A 21,178-nucleotide genomic window follows, 5' to 3' on the forward strand; every position below is an offset into this window, starting at 1 on the left:
TTTATTACAATATTTAATCAAATTACAGGTAGTATTTCAAAATCGGGAGCAAGCTTAAGTTCCCTAGAACACACACTATCATACGTTTGCCACCTTTGCTTAATATCTGGCTTGCAAGAGTTCTGGGAAACTCAAAAGCTTGCATACTGTTTTGTGCCAGCACTATTGAATCCTAAAAAAGGTTTTTTAAAAAAGTTCAATATTGTATACACATCTCAGAAGATGTCAAAATGAATCAAATCAACTGCAAGAAATAAGAGCAGGTGCTGACTTTTAAGACATACCAGTGCATCTTTACAATTGTGAAGCTCCTTTTTCGGAGGACCCACATTGTGGTTTCAGCAAGAATGAAAATATATCAGGGAATCTGTTGCTGTCTAAGTTTTGTTGTCATTTGTATATTTATGTGCCAAGCTGGTTTGAGGCCTTTTGTTAGAATAGCAGTAAACCTATTTTAATGAATTATAGAAAAACGTGACACGATGCAGCAATAAGTAAACCATTTTGAAAAGATAATGTAAAACAGGCACTAGGAAATTAGGGGTGCAGGGAACAATATTAGTCATTACTGCTTCTTTCTTGGTTCAAGAGAATGTCTTGTAATTGGGCATTTCAGGGTGACGAGTTATGCTTACAGAGTGGGTTGTAAGGCATTGTGATATTTTCCAGAGCTGCTTGGAGTATGGGCAACAGATCCTAGCTTCTAATACCCCACCACTACCACTGGGTACCAGTATGGGTGTCTGGGATGAGGTTTTTAACCCAGCAGAGGAAGACTACTGGCTGCAAGATTTCCGCTCTAGTCGAAACTCCCTATTAACTTCAGTAGCTGTCAAAGCCTATGATGAACCTGGGTTTGTCCAGTGGAAGATATCTGTCAGGCATGACACCAATTGCTAGTGCTACTCTTGCCATTGTAAGTGGTATAGTTAAGAAGGGAGTACAGCTTCGGGACTATTAGAGCAATAGTGATGTCATCTGCTGCAGCACCAGGGTAATGGATGGTTCCTCTTTGCTCTGAGGAGTTAATATTTTGACAATACCTTAGCCTCCAATACTATACTGCAACCTTCCCCAACCCTTCAGATGTTCTGGACTGCAGCTCTCATCATGGCCAATGCTTAAGAGATTATGGGAGCTGTAGTCCAAAAATCTGAAGGGTACCTGCATGCAAGAAGGTTGCTTTTCTGTAACCAAGCCAGTTGCATATTCAAGCCTGTTTATCCTTCCATTTCTCTCTCCTCCTACGTTGTTGGCATCTGTCTCGAGAGACAATGGAATGCACCTCCAGGGGTGAAGTCAAATCGCTGCTTTAGCAGCATTGACGTGACCTCCTTCGGGCTCAAGTCTGGGCAGTGCATATGGAGGTTCTGAGCTGCCTAGACATTACAAGACCCCTTGCTGATGTGGTTCAAAGGAAAGCAGAGCTTGGCTGCAGGGATTGCTGGAAGGAGGCATTCAGGGTGCCATCCAACCATCTTAGGGACTCCACTCTTGAGGGTTTACTCCTTAGCCTTTTCTTCTCCTACAGATACCCTACAGGGCAGCAGAGGTTTAAAATCAGTTTTCCTTCTCCTAGATGGGCTACCTTCCCAGGTTGACAAGCGCCATCTGCCCCTCACGTCTGTCCACAGCACGTGCAGAAACCACCACCTTGACTATTGGACCCACTATTGGTCTTGTCCACTAAATCTGCCAGAGCCTGTGTTCACATGCAGGGGAAGCCCCAACCTTACTGAGGGTTTGAGACCCATCACCTGTCAGGAAAAAGCACCAAGGCAAAAGCCAGCTCCAGATGGCTGGAATGCAAAACAGTGCAGATGTACTGTTGGGGAAAAGGTGGAGCCTATTCTCTGTACTGAGCACCGGATGTTAGCTCAGTGTGTCATATGACCTGTACTGGAAGTACAGGGGAGGAGTGTGTGACTCTTCTGATGGAGTCTGAAGGGAACAGTCACATTTCTATGTACTGCTGAGTGACAGGAATAAAACATGTAGAAAGGACTCCTGTCTGTCTCTTCTTCCCCTCCCTGGGAAGGAATGCAGGGAGGGAGGAAGGAGGAGGGTGTGTTCTTCTCACGTTTGAGGAGGATCGCCGGTTTGTTCACCTAGCCTGCCGGGGGTCGCAGACAGACGGTAGACAACAGTATCTCGCTCAATTGCCTCGGGGGAGGCCAGGTACCTCTGCCTGTGGGCTGAAGATACTGACATCACCAACCCTCACCTGGTTTAGCTGGCCAGTTGAAGCCATTTCCAAGGGTATGGTCACTGTTTCAGGCTGACAGCTTCTAGTAGCCACTGGTGAGAGCTGAGTGCAGGGTGGGGACCAAAGGTGGAGAAATTACTACAGAAAGAGCATAAGAGGTCCTACCCCTTCCAGTTCATTACCTACAATGTAACCACTTTGTGAAAGAATAGCCTCTCCTATCCTTTGAACAGAGAAATTACATCCCAGTAGCTCTTTTCTCTTTTTCTTGCTTGTAAGTCCCTTGCTGTAGATACCTTCTTTATATAGTACCATGTACATACATACTAATATAACAGTACAGGAATACTTTTCCAGTTTTAAACAAGCACTGGTTTGTTTTTACTATTAAAATTTGTGTTTAGATTTAAGGTCAAGACTAAAATACCTATACTGTAGATTGATATAATCCTGAGAATTTAAATTTCTGCAATAGTAGGGCTTCTTGCCGTCACTGGAGGAAGCAATGTTTCAAATACATCACGACTGAACAACAAACAACTTCACATCTTTTCTCACACCAACTAGCAACATAACACAACAGTATTCTTTAACTGGCTATCCTTTGTTTAATGAAAACAAAGTGAGACAGATGAAAACTTGGACCCCTGTAAGTTAACTACTGTTGCCAGGTATCAGAATTTCAACTGGAATTTCATGATTCTTTTAAGATAGGTGAAAGCCTGAACTAGTTATGTGTATAGTAAACAATTTAGAATGTTTAGAAGCAGACATCATTACTGACACTATAATATTTTAAACAACTTTTGAGATGAAGCCGCGTTGCCACTGACACAGATGTTGCCATACTGGATCCACATGGTTGTGCTTATACCCATTCAATCGCTGGCTTGACTGTATTTTTAAAGTAGCGGGGGGGGGGGGACGGAACTAGAACCTGTAGCCAAGTCTGCTCCCATTACACGTCCCTTGCCTTCATGTTTCACATGGTTACATTTTGTTTTTTTTACAAACATACTGAGTTCTATAGTCCTTGTGAATAGTTTTCTTGAATATATGACTAATCAAGGTATACATAATTTACAGACACTAAACAATTTTGCTTTCTGCTTCAGTAAATTGTTACTGGTAGCTTTACAAGAGACAATCACCACTTACAATCTGCAGAAAACAAAGACTCAATATCCCCATTATGGGAGGAGATGCTGTACTTCATATAAGGCATTGGTTCTGTTGGTCTGTTTTTACAGAGAACAGGTAACAGCTTAGCTCCTAATTGATTCAGAAATTAATTTATTTACAAATACAAACTTCAAGCATCTATAATAAATAGTAATTTGCTTGATTAGAGTTTACCGACAGTAGCTCAATATCACTGCTATGGATATAGATTTCATCCGTTATGGTTTGATAAACAACTCAATTGGAACCCTATGGTGCTCTTTTGCATCTAACTCTTAATGGGTCAAGTTTTTCTTTTTAAAATTATTAATCTTGGCAACTAGGCTTTAATTCCTTACCTCTCAAAACTGCATATACAAAAGTTAGGTTTCATGGATGTTGAAATGTACAACAAAATAAAATAACCACTCTAGGCTTTCCTATACACAGCACATTCCTTAGTTTTTCTTTGTTTACAGTGCTCTTAATGAAGCATAATTGCACCAGCATATATATATAAAGTATACAAATATGTTTGCTAGTTGTAGGACATGCAATCTTAAAAGTACTTTTACAGGTTATGCAAGAGACAAAACTGAAAAAGTGCAGGAATGTACAATGCAGCAGAGATTTGCCCCAACATACACACTGGAGTACAACTCACCACCTCAGTCCTTCCCATGATCAGAATATTCATCTATATCGATAACAGGTTCATAGGTAAACTTGCAGATCAAACTCCTATCCTGCTTTTCAGTGAACTTCAAACATAGCTGAGTTTTTAAGTGACTGGCACAACTCCGTAGCATACCAAACTGCCCAACAAAGCCAAAACAGCAGTATACAGTGGTACCTCTGGTTACAGACGCTTCAGGTTACAGACTCCGCTAACCCAGAAATAGTACCTCGGGTTAAGAACTTAGCCCCATTAGCTAAAGTGGACCTCCAGAATGAATTAAGTTCTTAACCCATGGTACCACTGTAAAAGCAAACTGCAGAGGGGAAAACAAAAACTACAACATACCTAACACTACCACACCAGTGACTTTATTTTTGAGATTTTACTAAGTGATTACAACTGATCAGTAGTCTTAGTACATGTCCATGGCTTATATGGAAAGTCTTTGATTTTGCGTTTTATTACAGAGGTTGGTATTACACATTCAAGAAACTCTGAGCAGTGTTCTGGAGCTATTACTGTAAAAATCCAACCAGTACGATGGTTAATACTTTGATAATTGCATGCCGCTTCACCCAGGTCACCTTCCTTATTCGTGAACTTTTGTATTCAGTCTGGATCAGAAACATGTTCTACCTCCACTTCTACAGTTTGAATGGCTTCTGTGACCTCAGTCATTTTCTGTCCTTGTTGTGCCAACACATAATTGACGACCTGCATGATACTTTGGTCAGAAAGTGTGGAAACTGTTGTACAGTCTTCAGCAGTTGCACCTGCTTCCAGTGTTTCTTCAGTCACTACTACTGTTTCAATCTCTTCACTGCAAACCTCTGTTTCTTGTTCTGGCACATCAGATGTTAGAATGCTGATGGCATGTTCTACTTGGGTTCCCTGATTATGAAACTGAAGTGTGTCCTTTTCCAGCATAATTTTACAAGGTACATAATCCCTGTGGAACTTGGTCATGTGCTTCCTTAAGGTACGGGCATCTATGTAGGCTTCATTGCATACTGGACAAACGTAAGGCCTCTCTCCAGTGTGTGACCGTACGTGGCGCTTTAAAGAACGTGCATCAGCCCAAGCCACTCCACAGGTCAGACATTCAAAGGGTTTAACACCTATTTAACAAAATAAGAAAGAAAGGAGGTAACGTTTGAAAGGCTAAGGAAAACCTACTGGTTACCAAAAGGGTAATTAAGAAATACTGCTGTATCAATTAGTTCAGACCCCCAAATTACAATAGAGCACTCACTCTTTTTTCATCTGCCCATGTTACAATATATTGCTACCAGCCACTTGGAGCGTTTTCTGCATTTGAACCTTTGTTGAAATAGTGTTTTTATTAACATTACAATACTTTCCTTAACGGTTTACTGCATGGGTGGACGATTGGATCTGGCCAGTGGATCAAATGGTTGCCCTCCCGTATTGTGGGCAAACTTTGGCACATGACACCCAATCACCTTTTGCCCCCAGGTGTCTTCAGGAGCCCCTTTCAAAGTGCTCTTGCACAATGCTTTGAAAGGTGCTGCTGAAGAGCCAACAATTAGCTGACTGATACCTTACTCAGTGCTTTGCTTAAGGCTTTCTATGCAACACTGATCAGCTGTTTAGTCTGCAAATGCCCTTTCAGCTGAGCCAGGTTTCTTCCTGCCCCACACCTGAAGACATTGGGCATGTCCAAAATGGCATTGCAGGCCCAATGGGGAGCCCTAGTGGGTCTAATCAGGTCCATGGGCTGGATTCATAAAGCATACTTGAAAGTCACTGAAGTCCTCTACAAAGATGCATGTAGAAAAATTATACAGAGCTAAGAAAATCATGGCAGTCCGGCTACTGCATGATAGTCTCATTTGTTTATTAATTTTTCGTCATTTCATAAATGCACCATTTATTTATACCCAGTCCATTATTTTTAGCCCATCTCAAAGCAGTGCTGACTGGAACCATTTCCCCCTTAAATTTAATGTTTTCTAAGTCCCAATTTTTGTTCATTTATTGAAACATGGCATTATTCTTAAAATTAAACTTGTCAGATTTACCCTCATGGTTGTTCATGTGTCTTCTGTACTCCCGAAGCTGGGTGAATTTTCTCCCACAGTGCTCACAAATACGTTCCAAATTTTGCTTTGCTCTTCCTTTTTTCCCATGAGTTGCTTTCTTGACATGCCTTCTGTACAAAGCTTTCTCATAGAATTCTTTGCCACACACATTGCACCTAAAAAATGAGAGAAGACAATTAGAGCAGGATAGAAAAGTCCTAAAAGTATTTACAACTCTTACAATAATAAGTGTTTGGGTTGGGAAGTCATTTTTATCCCAATCAGATTACTTGGTGAGTACAAAGCTGCCTTTTAACATATTAAGAAACTTGAAGGAGCTGTAGGAAGTCTAAGCTGAGGCGATAATCAAAATATTTTATATTAATCATTCCTGATGGCTGTGACACAGAATTTTAAAATATGCATCCAAAAGTTATTCCATTATGCACAAGCAGAATTACGAAGTACACACTGACTTGGCTACAGGTCTTTATCATCTGAGTATTTATTCAAAGCTTAGACTAGTTTACTTGATTTACCTGTAAGGCTCAGTAACAGAATGGGACTTCACATGAGAATACCAATCTTTTTTCCAACTATAGCACTTTCCACAGGATTGGCACTGGAATGGTTTTACCCCAAGATGCTTGTTCATGTGCTGTCGGAGATCTCGGGGTTCATAGAAACTTTTCTCACATCTGAAACAGTACACAATTGTACACATTTGGTTAAAGGAACTTACTGGGAAAGGTATTTGAGGTACAGCTATAAGCTGCATGCCCAACTAGACTGTTATATCATGTTAATGTAACTATGGGCTGGATCTGGAGAGTTGCTTATTTTTATTTATTAGATTTTTGTCCTGCTTTTCCTCCCAAAGGAGCCCAGGGTGGCAGGTTAGAATAGATACACTGAAATTAATGTTAGTAAAAAAAATTAAAACCTATAAAAATAATCCCCATTAACAGGCGTCTAATACTTCACAAAAGTATGGCCCAACTTGCTATGCTACAAAAGTCTGATGACGGGCTAATCCTCTACCCTTATAGAAAACAGTTTGATTCCCTCCCCCCTCCCTTTTTATTCACTTTCTTTCTTTTTTTTCTTGACAAGCAAGCTTGTTTGATTTATAGTGGTCTTAGCTACAAAGTGTAATATAACATAAAAATTTTTGTAAAAAAGAAAAGAGTCTGATTTTGAAGCCCAAATTTTCTATTGAAAAATTGTTCCCATGCCTTTTAAAGACAAATCAACTTTCCTTCCCTAAGAAACCCACAGCCACTCACTCACCCCTATGCTATCACAAGCTACATTGTACTGGGTGAGTCTTTTAAAAGATGCCCCGTGGAACATGTGTACTCTGTATCCACGGGGCCTCTTTTAAAGGACTCGCCCTGTACAAGTCATAAGAAATGAAGTGTGATAAGAGCAAAACTCTGCTTTCACATTAAACCACAAATAATCTATACCAGGGGTGGAGAACAGTTTTGGCCAGGTCTTCATCTCCCAACCACCACTGTAACCCACCTTGGACAGATGGGCAGGACCAACCACGTGTCTGAAATCAAAGTGGCTTTGAGCAATTGACACCTGTCAAAGTTGGTCCACGGGGGAGAAGCAGTTTGAAGGGCTTGTTCAGCCTTGTGTGCCACCCTTCCCAAACACCTGACAACCAGCTAATTGTCAGATGTTTGGAAAGAGCTGCCTGCGCACAGCGAGCAAGCTTTGGAAGCCCGGCACTCAGTGCTTGGGAAGCGCCAAGCACAAGGTTTGCAAAGCACTCGGTGCAGCGCTTCCCAAATGCCTCACAGTGAGCTGGTTGTTGGGCACTTGAGAAGTGATGTGCAGAAAGCACTTGCAAAGTGCAAAGTGCTTTGTATGGCACTTCTGATGCGCCCAACAGCCAGCTGGTTGCTATAGAATCGTTGAGTTGGAAAGGGACCACAAAGATTATATAGTCCAAACCCTCCTGCAATACAGGATCCACAACCCTGAGATTAAGAGTCTCATGCTCCACCAACTGAGATAATCTCAATGTCAGGTGTCTGGGAAGCAGGGAGCCAAGCCTCACCCTTATCTACCCCACACATGACATCATATTTTGTGGAGCGGGCATGGCTTGCCTGAAACAGCCTGGCAGATTTCTGTAAAAGTAACATGGGAATTCATTTTGATACCCACTGAAATTGGCAAAAATATACTTAAAACGTTCAAAGGCTTGCAATTCTTTTCATACTTACTGAGTACACTGATATCCCCGAATTTCAGGTTTTGGCTGGTGTTTCTTTATATGCTTGCTAAGTCCTGAAGCTCTATGGAAAGACTTTCCACAGTGTGAGCAAAAGTATTTTGATTCTCCTGACAAAATAATAGCGGCAATAGCTTTAATAGATGCTATCGTATTCAACTTAAGGCAAAAAAACAAAATTATTTTTAACATTAAAAATGCTTTTGAAATGCATTTCCTTGCATGGTTTTGCCTAAAATATGAGAGAAGATAATGCGAGCAAATATAACAGGAAGGAGGTTAGCTGAGGAAAATAGATACTTTGCTCTCAGAGGTAGTAGCAGCTAGAGACCATCAGTGGAAGAAGTGAGCTGTTCATCTGGCCCTCCTCCACAGCTGCTGGAATTCCTCCTCTTGAGGAAGTCAGCCTTTTTTTGCATCTTTGGTCCTCAGAAGGAATCCTTTCCCACTCCAGTCTCTGCTGACTGACTGACTGAGAGCCCAACTAGGCTCCATCTACCAGGGAGTGTAGGCTATAACAAGACCGGAGTTTTGGAGTCCATTGTCAGCAAAATGCTATGTTTTTTAATTATGTATTTTTTGTTCTTGTTTTGGTTTTTTATGCTGTGTACTGCACTGTGATCGTCAGGTGAAAGGTGGTATACAAGTTTAACAAAGAAGAAAAAGAAGAACATTCACTAGGAAAGGGAGTAGAGGCAGCAAATGGGATGAAAGAAAGTTGAGAGTAGGTAGATATGTTGTTGACAATTATGGCACAGGGGCAGCTAAGGCATGTTGCACCACACTCCAGTCTTTTTACACATGTAGGAAAATTATTTAGGCATTGAATAATTGACTAACAATTCAACTGACCAATAATTCAAACATTCTTTAGAAGAAGCCAGCTAAGGCAGAAGAAAAGAATGAGTACAACAGGGCCAAGAAGGCATCAGAATTGTAGAGAAATTTGTAGAGATATGGTTCTGTGGAAATGGAAGAAGCTCACAGGAGATGATGAACAGTTAGAAGAAGAAGAAGAAGAGTTTGGATTTGATATCCCGCCTTTCACTCCCTTTTTAAGGAGTCTCAAAGCGGCTAACATTCTCCTTTCCCTTCCTCCCCCACAACAAACACTCTGTGAGGTGAGTGGGGCTGAGAGACTTCAAAGAAGTGTGACTAGCCCAAGGTCACCCAGCAGCTGCATGTGGAGGAGCGGAGACGCGAACCCGGTTCCCCAGATTACGAGACTACCGCTCTTAACCACTACACCACACTGGCTCAGGCAGTGGCTACAGAAAAGAGACTGCGGGACTACAAAGAAGACAAAGGGAAAAGCCTCACCCTGTACTACAGACAAATGGGAGATAAGTTGTGGTAAGGGATGCGGAGAAAATAATCTCATTCCCCTTTTTTAGCTGATTCAACTGTTAACACCATGAATCAGCAACAATGTTAATAAAATAAGCAATTAATATAAAATAAAGCTGAATTTAATATACCGATTCAAAGCTGCCAGTTGAAAATTGAAACAGGAGAGCTCTAGTCTCTCAGCTCCCTCATCACTTATGGCTGGAATGCTGAACTGAACTGAAACCACTAGCTAAATATTTGTGGTTTGAGTGCATTCAGTTTATACACCCATGAAAGCATAGTGCAGGTGTTACTTTTTCCTTAATAAGAAAGGGTCTCTCTCATTTACCTGTGTGAATGCTTATATGCTCCTGAAGACTTCTTTTTGTGACAAAAGACTTATCACACAATTCACATTTAAACTGCTTCTGTGCCTCATGGAGCGCGAGGTGCATCTTTAAACCATGTTTGTAAGTAAACGACTTTCCACAAATCTGCAAGAGATCAAATTGTCAGCAAATGTTACCATCCCTCCAAACAGAGAGCAACTACCTACGATAAAGGAAGCATTCGATGGTAAAGTAAGAGTAGTTTTATGGCAAAACTAGGAGACAAGAAGACAAAGGGATTTAGTATCCAACTAAACAGATCCACTAGTGCAACTACCTTTGGCTGCTGAAGGGACTTCATCTCCCTCTCCTCTCCTCTTCCTGTGCCCCCTTAAATCTGTTCTGGGGGGCTTCCCAATCTTCTGGAGCAGATTTGGGGAGTGCGGAATGGACATGTGGGAGAAGAGAGGGTGGCAAACCTCCCATGTGAAAGCAGAAATCCTTGTGCTAGCACATCTACTTAGTTGGATACAGCCCACAATTTGTACGTGCAGAAGTAGTTTAGCATTTCTGTGATGAAGAAAAAACTTATTCCAGTAAAACTCAAAGCTCCAGAGAGACAGAGAGCACTTGAGAAATCTTTTTTAGGTAATGCATACCCTTTAATGACAGTGCAAACTGAGATAATAATTGATGATCTTAGAAACCTAGCATGACCAATTCAAATTTCAATCTTGAAAATTGCAAAACAGAAAATAAACGTAGCAAGTCTGCCTACTAAACTCCCAACACCTATGGTACACCTGCAAATGTAATTAGATGTTTTTATAATCAATGAAATCAATCGCTACTGTTCTGCTCACATAATAGCTTTTGATCCAGTGGAGGCATCAGCTAAAGTAAGAAAAGGCGATTTTCTCCCATGTCCATTCCCTCTGCAGCCCTCACAACCCTCCAGTGGGTTGTTGGGAGGTGTTGAAGAACAGGTTGCTCAGAATATTTCAGGAGCGCACAGACACCACTGCTGGATCAAAAGCTGTTCTGCCAGTGGAATGGCAGCATTGGATTTCACCCAATACATATGAAAGCCAAAGTGGCTGGGTGATATCAACATTAGTCGCAGAGCAGACACAATGAAATCAATAGGCTTCAGTAACTTACCTCAACTGATTTCAACTCTACTCTGTAGATGTCTACTCTGAGTATGACTTAGCTAAATATTATTTAGGTATCAATGGAGCCAATGCGAGTTCAAACTGAAATCTAGGCCTTTAGGATTAAGTAAATGAAACATGGTGGCCATAGCATCCACCTTTTTGAAGTATTGCAGAATCAAGATTTTAACTATGGTTTATAATTCATGAAAGGTTTCACAGCCTAATACTGAGGTTTTTCAAGGCTACATTAAAACTTAACACAAAGTTCCCATCCACTTTTCCTTCATTTCAGCAGTATTCATTGTTATGAATTCTGTTACTTTCAGATAGCAATTGAACTTCATATAAGCTTTAAGCCACATGGCTAAAATATCGCAAGAAATACATCAAAAATGTGAGACCATAAAGCATTACTTTTACCTTACATGCATGTGGCTTTACACCTGTATGTTTCAACATATGGATTCTCAGAGAGTAGAGTTTAGGCAAACTTCTTCCACATATATCACAGATAAACTCCCGTTTAGTTCTGCCCTTCATAGCTGCACCACTCTCTTCTATACTGGCAGTTGCAACAGTCACTTCGTTTTTTCGGGTATGGCGAACAAGGTGGGCTCGCAGTGAGGCACCATACTGAAACTCTTTTTTGCACAGCTGAGAAACATAAAATTGTTTTGATATGTCACTTGAAATCTTAACACTAAGAATCAGAGATCAACATTCATACCAGTTTTGTAGCTGGAAGAGTTCTCTCCATCTACTAGATAAGGGATTTCCTTCCAGGTTTGCATACCTTACAGATAAAAGTAATGCATAAATAGCAATGCATAGATCTGACTAAGAGATCTGTGACAACTCAAATTCTAAAAGTCTGTTCAACTTTATACATATTACAAATTGCAGACAGGAATGGCGACAACATTTGTCTTGTAACACTCCAAGATGTAGAGACTATTAATCTAAGCTATCTGACTGGAGAGCTGAAACATATTTAAGAGCAGTGATGGGAGTTTAAGTTGGAATTGTTATCTTTTGAGAAACCACGCTGGGAGATTATTGCAATGTTAAATGCCAAATGGATTATCAAAGGGAAGTGGTAGGCTGTACACAACTCAATTAATCTAGCATTTAAAGAATAGAGAGATGTTGGACATGAAACAAGAACTGATGCATGGAAATGACTATGTACTCATTCCCTAGCCAGGCCAGTTTCAGCAAATTTAAAGGGAAATTTTAAAATCTAATAGCAATGGAATTTAAAACCATACACATTAAACCTGATTTATAGAAAAGGACAGGACAATTGCTGGAGCTGTGGGATGACACAGGCAGATATTTTTGCACATATATTGGGAATTTCCTATCTTTCAGAACGTTTGTAATATAATCAGTTACAAAAACACTAGGGTACCCTAACCCTTGGTATCCTAAGATACTACTGGGGTTATCTAAAAAACACAGTTCCAGATGTCAATTTGCTAGAAGCAACCAAACAATTTTAGCAAAAAACAACAGGGGGAAACAATGCTCCTCTAACAATACTGTATATTGGTTTGAGAAATTATGGTTTACTGTGAGACTGTTTAAATTAATATATTCTAGGACAACACAGATTAACAAAACCAACAGATTTATTGAAAGATTGTCTATATTTCTTAAGTTATTGAATGACAAATCTTAGGGAACGTTCAGTCGCATGATGCTTTTAACTTATTGTTAACATTTACATAACACTTGAGCCGTTTTTAAATGGTAATTTGTACAATTTTAAAAAAAATAAAGTTAAGTAATAAATGCATGAACAAGCATTGCTACAGAAGTGCCAGTTTAGAGTAATTTTAAGGGGAAACTCACTGGACATTTAAAATTCTTTGTCCTTTCATGCTTCAGTGTGTGCATTATAAGAGCATAACGCCTCTGAAAAACCATTCCACATTCACCACATTTGTGCTGAGTTTCTGTCTCACTGTGCTCTGAAGTGTCTCTCTTGGGCTGCTTCATCTTCTTGCCTCTTTGCACTAGCTTCATGGCAACCTAATTGAAAAGGATTGGTTACAATTAACATTACATAGGGGGAGGGAGGGACTGTAAAATCAACAAGCCGAGTGGAATAGCAACGGAAGTTTTCTTTTAAAATATCTCAGCAATTTTAGCAAAGGGACATGAAGAAGATATATGTGATATTCCCCATAAAACCTACATGCTCGTATTAGCTCAATTCAACAACATGTGAGCCCTCTTCAGACATGTGAGCGCTCTCCACAGGAGCAAAAGCGTCCCAGGTTATTCCAGCACCTGTTTTCTGTGTGTACAGCACCAATGTATGTTAACACCAAAGCGTTTCTGTGTACAGCTAGAATTCTACGTGATTGGGGACCCAGGTCACACTGAAGTCTTCACATGTACAGCTGTATGTCTGCCATATCCTTTGCTACAGATGTTCATGCTGTACATGTAGACTCCAAGGAGCGACGCTTTTTGGTGCATGCTCACCTCTATATAGAGCAACGTAGAAGCTGCAATGACCAAAGCGTTCAATAATGGAGCACAAATCTAATTTTGAATTAAGATGTCATGGCGAAGCTGTGATTACAGCTTTCTTACACATTACCAAACCACTCTACAAGTAGTTTACATATAGGCTGTGCTTATTCAAGGCTTCCACACATTAATTCATAGGTTCTCAAATGTTGCAATAAGCCTCCTGAAAGGAAGAAACAACTTAGGGCATATTCATAGTGAAATTATCATCATCATCATCATCATTTATTAAATATGTCAGTCGCTTTATCTTGCCCAGGCCAAAGCAACTTACAACCAAATAAATAGACGATAAACCCCACACAGATATCTTTTAATGAAGAGGAAACAGATATATATTTAAAAAGCATCCCAACCACTTCTAAAAGGCCATAGATAGCTGAAGGCAAAGTCCTGGTTATAAAGGAAAGGTTTTGTTTGCTTGGTGCCTAAAGATATATAATGATGACAACAGGCGAGCCTCCCTGGGGGGAGCATTCTATAAACAGGGAGTCACCAGAGAAAAGGCCTGTACTCAGGTTGCCACCCTCTAGGCCTTGATATGGGGGAAAGCGGTCCTTGAATATCTCCTGCATATCTTTGTAGTGAATTCACATGCTCTGGCAAGGCCCTGTTATGTCTGCCCCTGATATTAAGGGTACAGCAGGAAGCAGCGAGATCGCAAATGGACAGTGGAACTGGAATTGTTTTCTTGTACTGTTGAATTTACTTTTGTTGACTGTTTTAATCATTACATCTGATGATGTTACGATTTTGTATACATTACATCTTTAAAAATTATTTTTTATTGTAAACCACCTTGGAAGCCTTGCTGGGATTGAAATGCAAGAAAGGGAAGCAAAGATATATCCTTATTACTACGAACAAACAAACAAGCAAACAAATAGCTCAGTGGACACAAAGAAAGTTTTTGGGACGGTAAGATTTTGAGCATACCTGCTGAATGGCTGATTTGGCTGCCGGCTTTCTATTTTGTAGTTTTTTCTCAATGCCCTTGTGCAACTTGATATAGCCTCCCTCACTCACAGAACGCCGACGTAGCTTGCTTTTGTAGGTGTCATCTTGACCGGAAACTGAGGTCTCTGACTGAGACTGAGGAGTGCTCTGCATTTTACATGGCCTGCCACGTTTTCGCTTAAGTCCTTCCCGATTATCTTCAGAGGCAGCATCTGCATTTGCTTCGCTGATCACGTTTTGTTCACTTCCATCGTTCTGATCGGTATCGCTTTCTGCCCGAGTGCTGATAATGACTTGTTCTGCTGCTGGAGGCTCCGACTGCACTAAAGAAACAGTCTGACTTGCGGTACATTCTACAATTTGGGTTTTTTCTTCAGTTTCGGTCATTTCTACACAAGTAGATTGCACTAGAGGCTCTGGAGGATTGTCCACGAGAGGCTCTGAAGCAGTTTGCGGTGCAGCCTCAGGCGTAGCCATTTCTTCCACATCAGTACTCGAACATGTTCCATTCACAGTTGCTACAGCATCTTCTGTAGGTAAAGGATGCTCCACGCTGTCCGCTGGGTTCAATGGGCTTTCGTTCTGCTCTGAAAGATTCTGAGCTACCTCACTTTCGTTCTGCTCTAAAAGAGTTTGCGCTACCTCGACTATCTGAACATCTCCTTTTTGGTACACTGTGATTTGTTTATCTTCCATTTGCTTGTGCACATTTTCACAGATTTCCAGGACTTCTGTCATGACGAGATGTTGGGCCAGCTCAGCTACTGCTGCCATATTGCAGAAATCAAACGTCAGCTCTGAGGTATAAGCAAATTCTAGCAAAGGGAGGAAGCTGGCCTTGCGAAAGCCTGCAACAAATAAGGAAGAAGGTGACAAAAGGGTTTTAAGAGATGATCACTATTTAGAAATAAATTGCTGTTTTTGTTCATTACCAGCTAACTATAATAACAGCCTCAAACCATATGAACAAAGTCCTCAGGGATAATTTTTGATTTGTATGACCACATTCTTGGAGTTCTGAAGAGAAAATGAATACTTCCAGGACAAATTAGGCAAATTTGGGAGGAATACCTTAGAAGTGCAGCTGAAGGATTTTAGAAATCAGACACTGTGTGGTCTATCCATATGACAGTCCCAGAAGCTCTCTCAAAGTAAAGGTTGCCTGCTCTGGTCTCTATTGAATAGGAACCCCTAACATATTTTCTGGAGAAACTATACAAGCAGAAAGAGAGAGGTTCCATTTGTCTGAAACATGCTTAAGAGGCTTTTCTGCAGCAAAATGTAACATTCTCTAGTTTCTTTAAGTTCACTTTGTTTTAATGTCTTATGTTTCTGGATGCGTGATTTCTAAATATGGCCAGTACAGCAGTATATTATTCCCTGTATTTGGGATCTAATGCAACTTCTCCCATACACTCTGGACAGCAGAGACCTAACTTCCTTACTCACATATCAACAGCAGTAGTTCTGTGTCCCTGGCATCTCCGTCCTCTACTACCACACCCTGTTAGCTCCTCCTATTTGTGCATATGAAATGCCAGCGGAAACAAAGAAACTCTGGGACTTAGTTCTGGAGACAGCATATCATACTGAATGGTATGCATGTCTTGAAGGGCAGCCCTGCTGGATCAGGCCATGTATATAGCCCGGCATCCTGCTCACAAACAGCTTTCTGGCCTTCCATCGAGGTCGATCATTCATACGTATAATTTCTATACCACCCTTCATCCAAAGATCACAGGACGGTTTATAATATGGCAAGCCTCAAACAGGCTCTTTTCAGCGGTGACCCGACATCTTGTGGAATTTTCTCTGTAGGGAAGTATGTATGGCCTTGTTGCTATCTGCCTTTCAGCATATCTTTAAAAACTTCTGTTTTGTTCAGAGTTTTATTAATTTTTAATGTGTGTCACTGCTCTCTGCTGCTTTTATCTGGTTATTTCAATGTTTTTGATCTGTAATTAATATACTTAATAAAGAATTACTGTAAGCCTTGGGGGAGTTTCTTGTCCTGAAAGGGCAGGGTAAAGATCTATTAAATAAATAAACCAGCTGGGGAAATTTGTCTGACTAAATCAGCTACCTATCAATCTAAGCAGAGTATGCAAACAGACAAAATGAAATCATTCAGTCCTCTTTGATGGTGTTGGGGGTGGTTTTCAACATCTTTTCTATTTGACCAAACAAATTCTGAATAGTCCCCCCCCCCCAAAAAAAACCCCATTATTTATGGGTTGTTGTTTTTGCTTAGATCAGTTTACCTGAAAGATCCACCACAGCTTCATGACTGGAAATAGCTCCTTTTTCGATGAAAAGTTCTCTGAAGTACTCACTGTTGGCTGCCAATATAGATTTGTGTGCTTTGTGCACTTCACCTTCAATAAGCAAAGTAACATCACAAAACTGACTGGAAAGCCGCTGCTGATTCAGTTGGTTTAAGACTGACAGAGAATGCTTTGGAGAAGTTTGTTTCACAAGACCTTTACTATCAACCTGGGATTTTTTTAAAAAAGAAAAAGTAACAAGCAGTGCGTTTAAACTTTGTTTAAATCTTTTATTTACATCATTAAGTAATACAAATATAAAATAAACCTTGGTACCAGATTGTATAAAAAGTTACTTACAAAAACAAGCTCATGTTTGGCTATTGGCTTCTTTTTCACAGGTTTTGGCAAAGCTGCTGGAAGCGACGCTGAGTTACTTAATTCATCATCTGTTTCATTACTATCTTCGTGAGATATTGTGTCTAAACCTAGTTCTTCCAGCATTTCAGAAGGATCAGACAAAGATCTGGAACGATCCAATTTTTCCTGGCATTTGCTACATTCCTTAATATAATCTTTAACTTGCTTCAGAATACCTAATGAAAGGCATGCCAAAAAAAAAAAAATCATTGTAAATATTGCTTCATTGATGCAAAAAAGGATGTATTCACCTTTGTCCTTTCAGGTAATATTCAGCAAGTAATTCTAGAAAATAACAACATTTGTCTTTCATTTTGATAATAATTCCACTCAGACTGTATGGAAACAGCATAATCAAGAATCAACAATTCCACCTTCTACCAGACCTCCTTGTGTGACTTAGTGCAAATCAGAGATGCATGCATTAATTCAAGACATCCACTCTTTCAAGCTGCATCTCCATGTTGCTTACGTGACCCTTCCTCCTGATCCATGTGCCAAATCATGGTAATGATGCACTTGCTGAAAGCTGCACACATTTCCATGGAAGATGGGCCTGCCCACTGCTTTTTTCTTTTGCAATCCCCACACTTTTGAACCAACAGCACAGGAAGTTCTTCAGCAGACATGTCTTTGTTAGACGGATTGCCAAGTCACATTCTTTGACCCTCTGAGAAATGTTCCTGGTTCACAAGCAAGCCTGTGCATAATGCTGCTAAAGGTGTTTTTTTGTCCTTTGTAGACAATGTTTAGAGTCTACAATCCCTACCAAGTTGGTCCTCTGCCTACACAGCAGTGAGTTGCTATATTTATATGCTTGAAGTTGCTAGTGTTCTTTCTGTGTGGTCCTCCCATTACAGGCTTTTAAAAACAAACCCCAAATAAGATACTGTGCTAGATATACAGGAAAACCTCATATTTTGAATTAAAATATTCTTAATAATTGTTTTTAAACCATTAATGTCTCTGCAGGTCCACTGTATTAGATCTTCTCTGAAACAGTTATATTATCTAATGAACACATTAGCACATTCTATACAGCTGAACTATCAACTTAACCATGTTAATGTCTGCTCTTATTTTTGCTCTTTATAGTTATGCAAAAAAAGAAAGAAAAAACCTTCCAAAAACGAAATGCGCTTCCAAGATTAAAAAACAACAACTTGCAGTCAACCCGTTTACTCAAAAATTAATCCAGTTGGTTGGAATAGATTTTTTTCATCTGGAAATAGGAACTTACTTGAAGATCTGCTGAAATCAGCAGAACTTGTTTCCCAATGAGCACAGTTGAAACTAGACTTGAAGATCTGCTGAAATCAGCAGAACTTACTTACTTGAAGATCTGCTGAAATCAGCAGAACTTGTTTCCCAATGAGCACAGTTGAAACTAGACTTCCCATCTAGGCATACTACTGACCACTTGACTATTATAATTCTTAGTAAGATAGTGCTTGCCACACCAAGCCAAATCATGGCTTAGAACAAACATGAAGGCTCCTGGCGAGGAGACCTCAGCCACCATCCTATTCCTAAATCATTGTTTAGGTCTCCCAGTCAAATCATGATATTGCTTGGTCACAGGATAAACCTTGGACAGAGCCAAACCGTGAGCCTTGGGTTTGGCCAACATGCTAAGCCAAAGTATGGCTTAGTTCAACATGACAAATAGGAAAACAAACAGGGAGGACAAGTGGCTGGGGTGTCTTAGTTGGGAGTCTCCTTGTGAGAACCAGATCAGGGCAAAGCCCTCTGAACACAGGTGATCTATGTAAAATGATAAACGTTAAAACAAAAAGGAGGCATCTACCTAAGTTTCAAAATGTATTGGGGGGACGGACACTGAGCTGAAGACACCTGAAAATCGGGTTAGCGACTGATTCACCTTTTTCACTTTAAGACTCGGTGCCACAGCCAAAATCCACAAAGCAGCCCACCACCCTACTGGTCAACATCGCCCTCTGACTGCAAGGGAGGCTGCATTGGGGCCGGACAGGCTACCTTAACCATAGGCGAGCACATGCTCACTAAGGTACGAGACTCGGGTGCATTCGGTGGGGGATTATTTTTTTGTGTGTGTGTTTTTAAGCGGAACCCCTCCTCCTCCGAGTTCGTCCTAGGACACAGCCAACCCCTCGCTCCCCTCCGACCCGTCTTGCAGCAGCTCCGAGGAGGCGGCGGCGAGCTCCGTCCGCCTAGACCAGGGGCGGCGCTCCTCGCTCCAAGCCCGGAGCAGGAGGTGTGGCGGGCGAGTGGCGCGCGTGTCGCTTGGCTCGCTCGGGCCGGAGACCCGTCGCTTCCTCGCTCCCCCCCCCCTTTCCCCGCCGTCCGCTCACCTCGCCACCAGTAGCGCTTGGAGAGGCGCTGCCAGGTCTGCAGGCGCGTCCGGTGGGCGCCGTCGGGCTCCAGATGCGCCGCCCGGATGAGCCGGGCGCGTCGCTCGGCCTGCAGCACCACCTCGAGCTCGGCGAAGCGCTGCTGGTCCCGCTGCCGGCGCTGGTAGTAGAGGGTCCCGCCGCGCACCACGTAGCAGGCGGCCGCCTTGCGGATCTTGCGCTTGGCGTTGCCCTCGGTGCCCGGCGCGTAAGGCTCGCGCTCGTTGGTCAGGTAGCGCAGGATGGCCAGGTAGCTCTCCTCGCTCGACATGGCCGGGCGCGCGAGGGAGGGACGCCCGCCCGCCCGGACCTTGCCCTCCTCCTCCTCCTCACCCGCTTTCCCTAGGCTCGCTTCTTTCTCTAGCCCCCACGGCGGCGGAGGGAGGATCGGGACAGCCGAGCCGTCTGAGGGAGGCGGGGTGCGCACTTGGGGTCACCCGGAGGCGAAGGGGGACGGGAAGGTTGGGGTGGGGGAAGCGTCTCCTGTCACAGGTTGCCAGGAAGGAGACGGGACCGGGGTGGCTGGGTGGGAAAAGCGAGAACGGGGAGCAGGGGGGCGGCGGCGAGAGTGGTCGGGGGGAAAGCAAGTTGCCTGGCGGGGTAAAAAGCAAGCCGTCGGGTCTAGACTAGAGTCAGGCCCCAGGGGGTGGAACTGGAGTTTCGCGGTCCGCGGCGACGGGTGGGAGGAAGAAGCTCGGGCAGCAGGATCAACGGAAAGACAAAATGGCTGCTGCACAAGCGGAAGTGAGGTCAGGGATGGCTGTCGCCTAGCCCTCAACGGAGATGAGGAAAGGGGTTTGGGGGCAGGGGAAATGCCGCCATGTTTGGAGTGGGCAAGTGATGCCTGCTTCAGCTCGGGTTAGTGGCTCCTTAAGCGCAGGCGATACTAGGACCGGTGTTTCGGCCGCCGCCGCCATCTTTAAAGCAGGCAAAATATCCCATCCAAACGTTCCAGTGTACTTAACCGCGTTTGTTCTTTTATCTAAAATACTCGTATGGCTGCATAATAAATTGTGAACTCAGTGTAAAGTAATTTATTAAAAGGTCAATAGCTAATTTATTGAATTGCCTCGTTTGAAGATTGCTGAATCTTTGGTTTTAGATTTCTTGTTCTATTGGATGATGCAACTCTGAAGTCATTACATAGGGACAACTTTGGAGCGTCTACCTCAGTTTCGTCTACTTACAAACGACTCCAGGCCTATGTTAAAAAATTTGAATGCAAGGCATGTGCTTTACCGCTGCTCTTCTGAACTTTCTCTCCACTCCTTAAAATAAGGCCAAACAAGGAGAATATGGAAAATGAAATTACCTTTCTGAACTGTATATAATTGATACACAGTATAAGGTCTAGTAACATGCCACTCAAGTACCCATCTCAGATTTCTGTGCAATCTGAAGAGTACTATTAAGGTTCTGCTCATATGCAGATAAGCAGAACAGCAAAATCCTATACATTTTTTATTCAGCTCT

General features: G+C 42.0%; 1 protein-coding gene across 1 annotated transcript; it reads right to left on the minus strand.

Moving 5' to 3' along the window:
* Window positions 1–381: 381 nt before the first annotated feature.
* On the minus strand, window positions 382–20,706 carry ZBTB11 (zinc finger and BTB domain containing 11). The gene is made up of 12 exons (XM_081002657.1): window positions 19,667–20,706; window positions 17,274–17,509; window positions 16,911–17,142; window positions 14,629–15,497; window positions 13,006–13,185; window positions 11,572–11,805; window positions 10,015–10,159; window positions 8,329–8,446; window positions 6,628–6,786; window positions 6,089–6,264; window positions 2,215–5,164; window positions 382–1,757 (listed from the first exon to the last, which is right to left on the minus strand). The coding sequence occupies exons 1-11, from the start codon at window positions 19,974–19,976 to the stop codon at window positions 4,656–4,658; spliced, it is 3,168 nt and encodes a 1,055-aa protein (XP_080858783.1). The 5' UTR covers window positions 19,977–20,706; the 3' UTR covers window positions 382–1,757; window positions 2,215–4,655.
* Between the last annotated feature and the right edge of the window lie 472 nt (window positions 20,707–21,178).

This window comes from Podarcis pityusensis (assembly GCF_964106645.2).
Source record: "Podarcis pityusensis genome assembly, chromosome: 4".
NCBI lineage: Eukaryota > Metazoa > Chordata > Lepidosauria > Squamata > Lacertidae > Podarcis > Podarcis pityusensis.

Coding starts and splice junctions, on each gene's coding strand:
- ZBTB11 (XM_081002657.1), bottom strand. CDS start 19,976: ATGTCGAGCGAGGAGAGCTACCTGGCCATCCTGCGCTACCTGACCAAC. Junction 17,143..17,273: donor CCAAACATGAGCTTGTTTTT/GTAAGTAACTTT, acceptor AAAAAATCCCAG/GTTGATAGTAAAGGTCTTGT. Junction 8,447..10,014: donor GCATATAAGCATTCACACAG/GTAAATGAGAGA, acceptor TTATTTTGTCAG/GAGAATCAAAATACTTTTGC.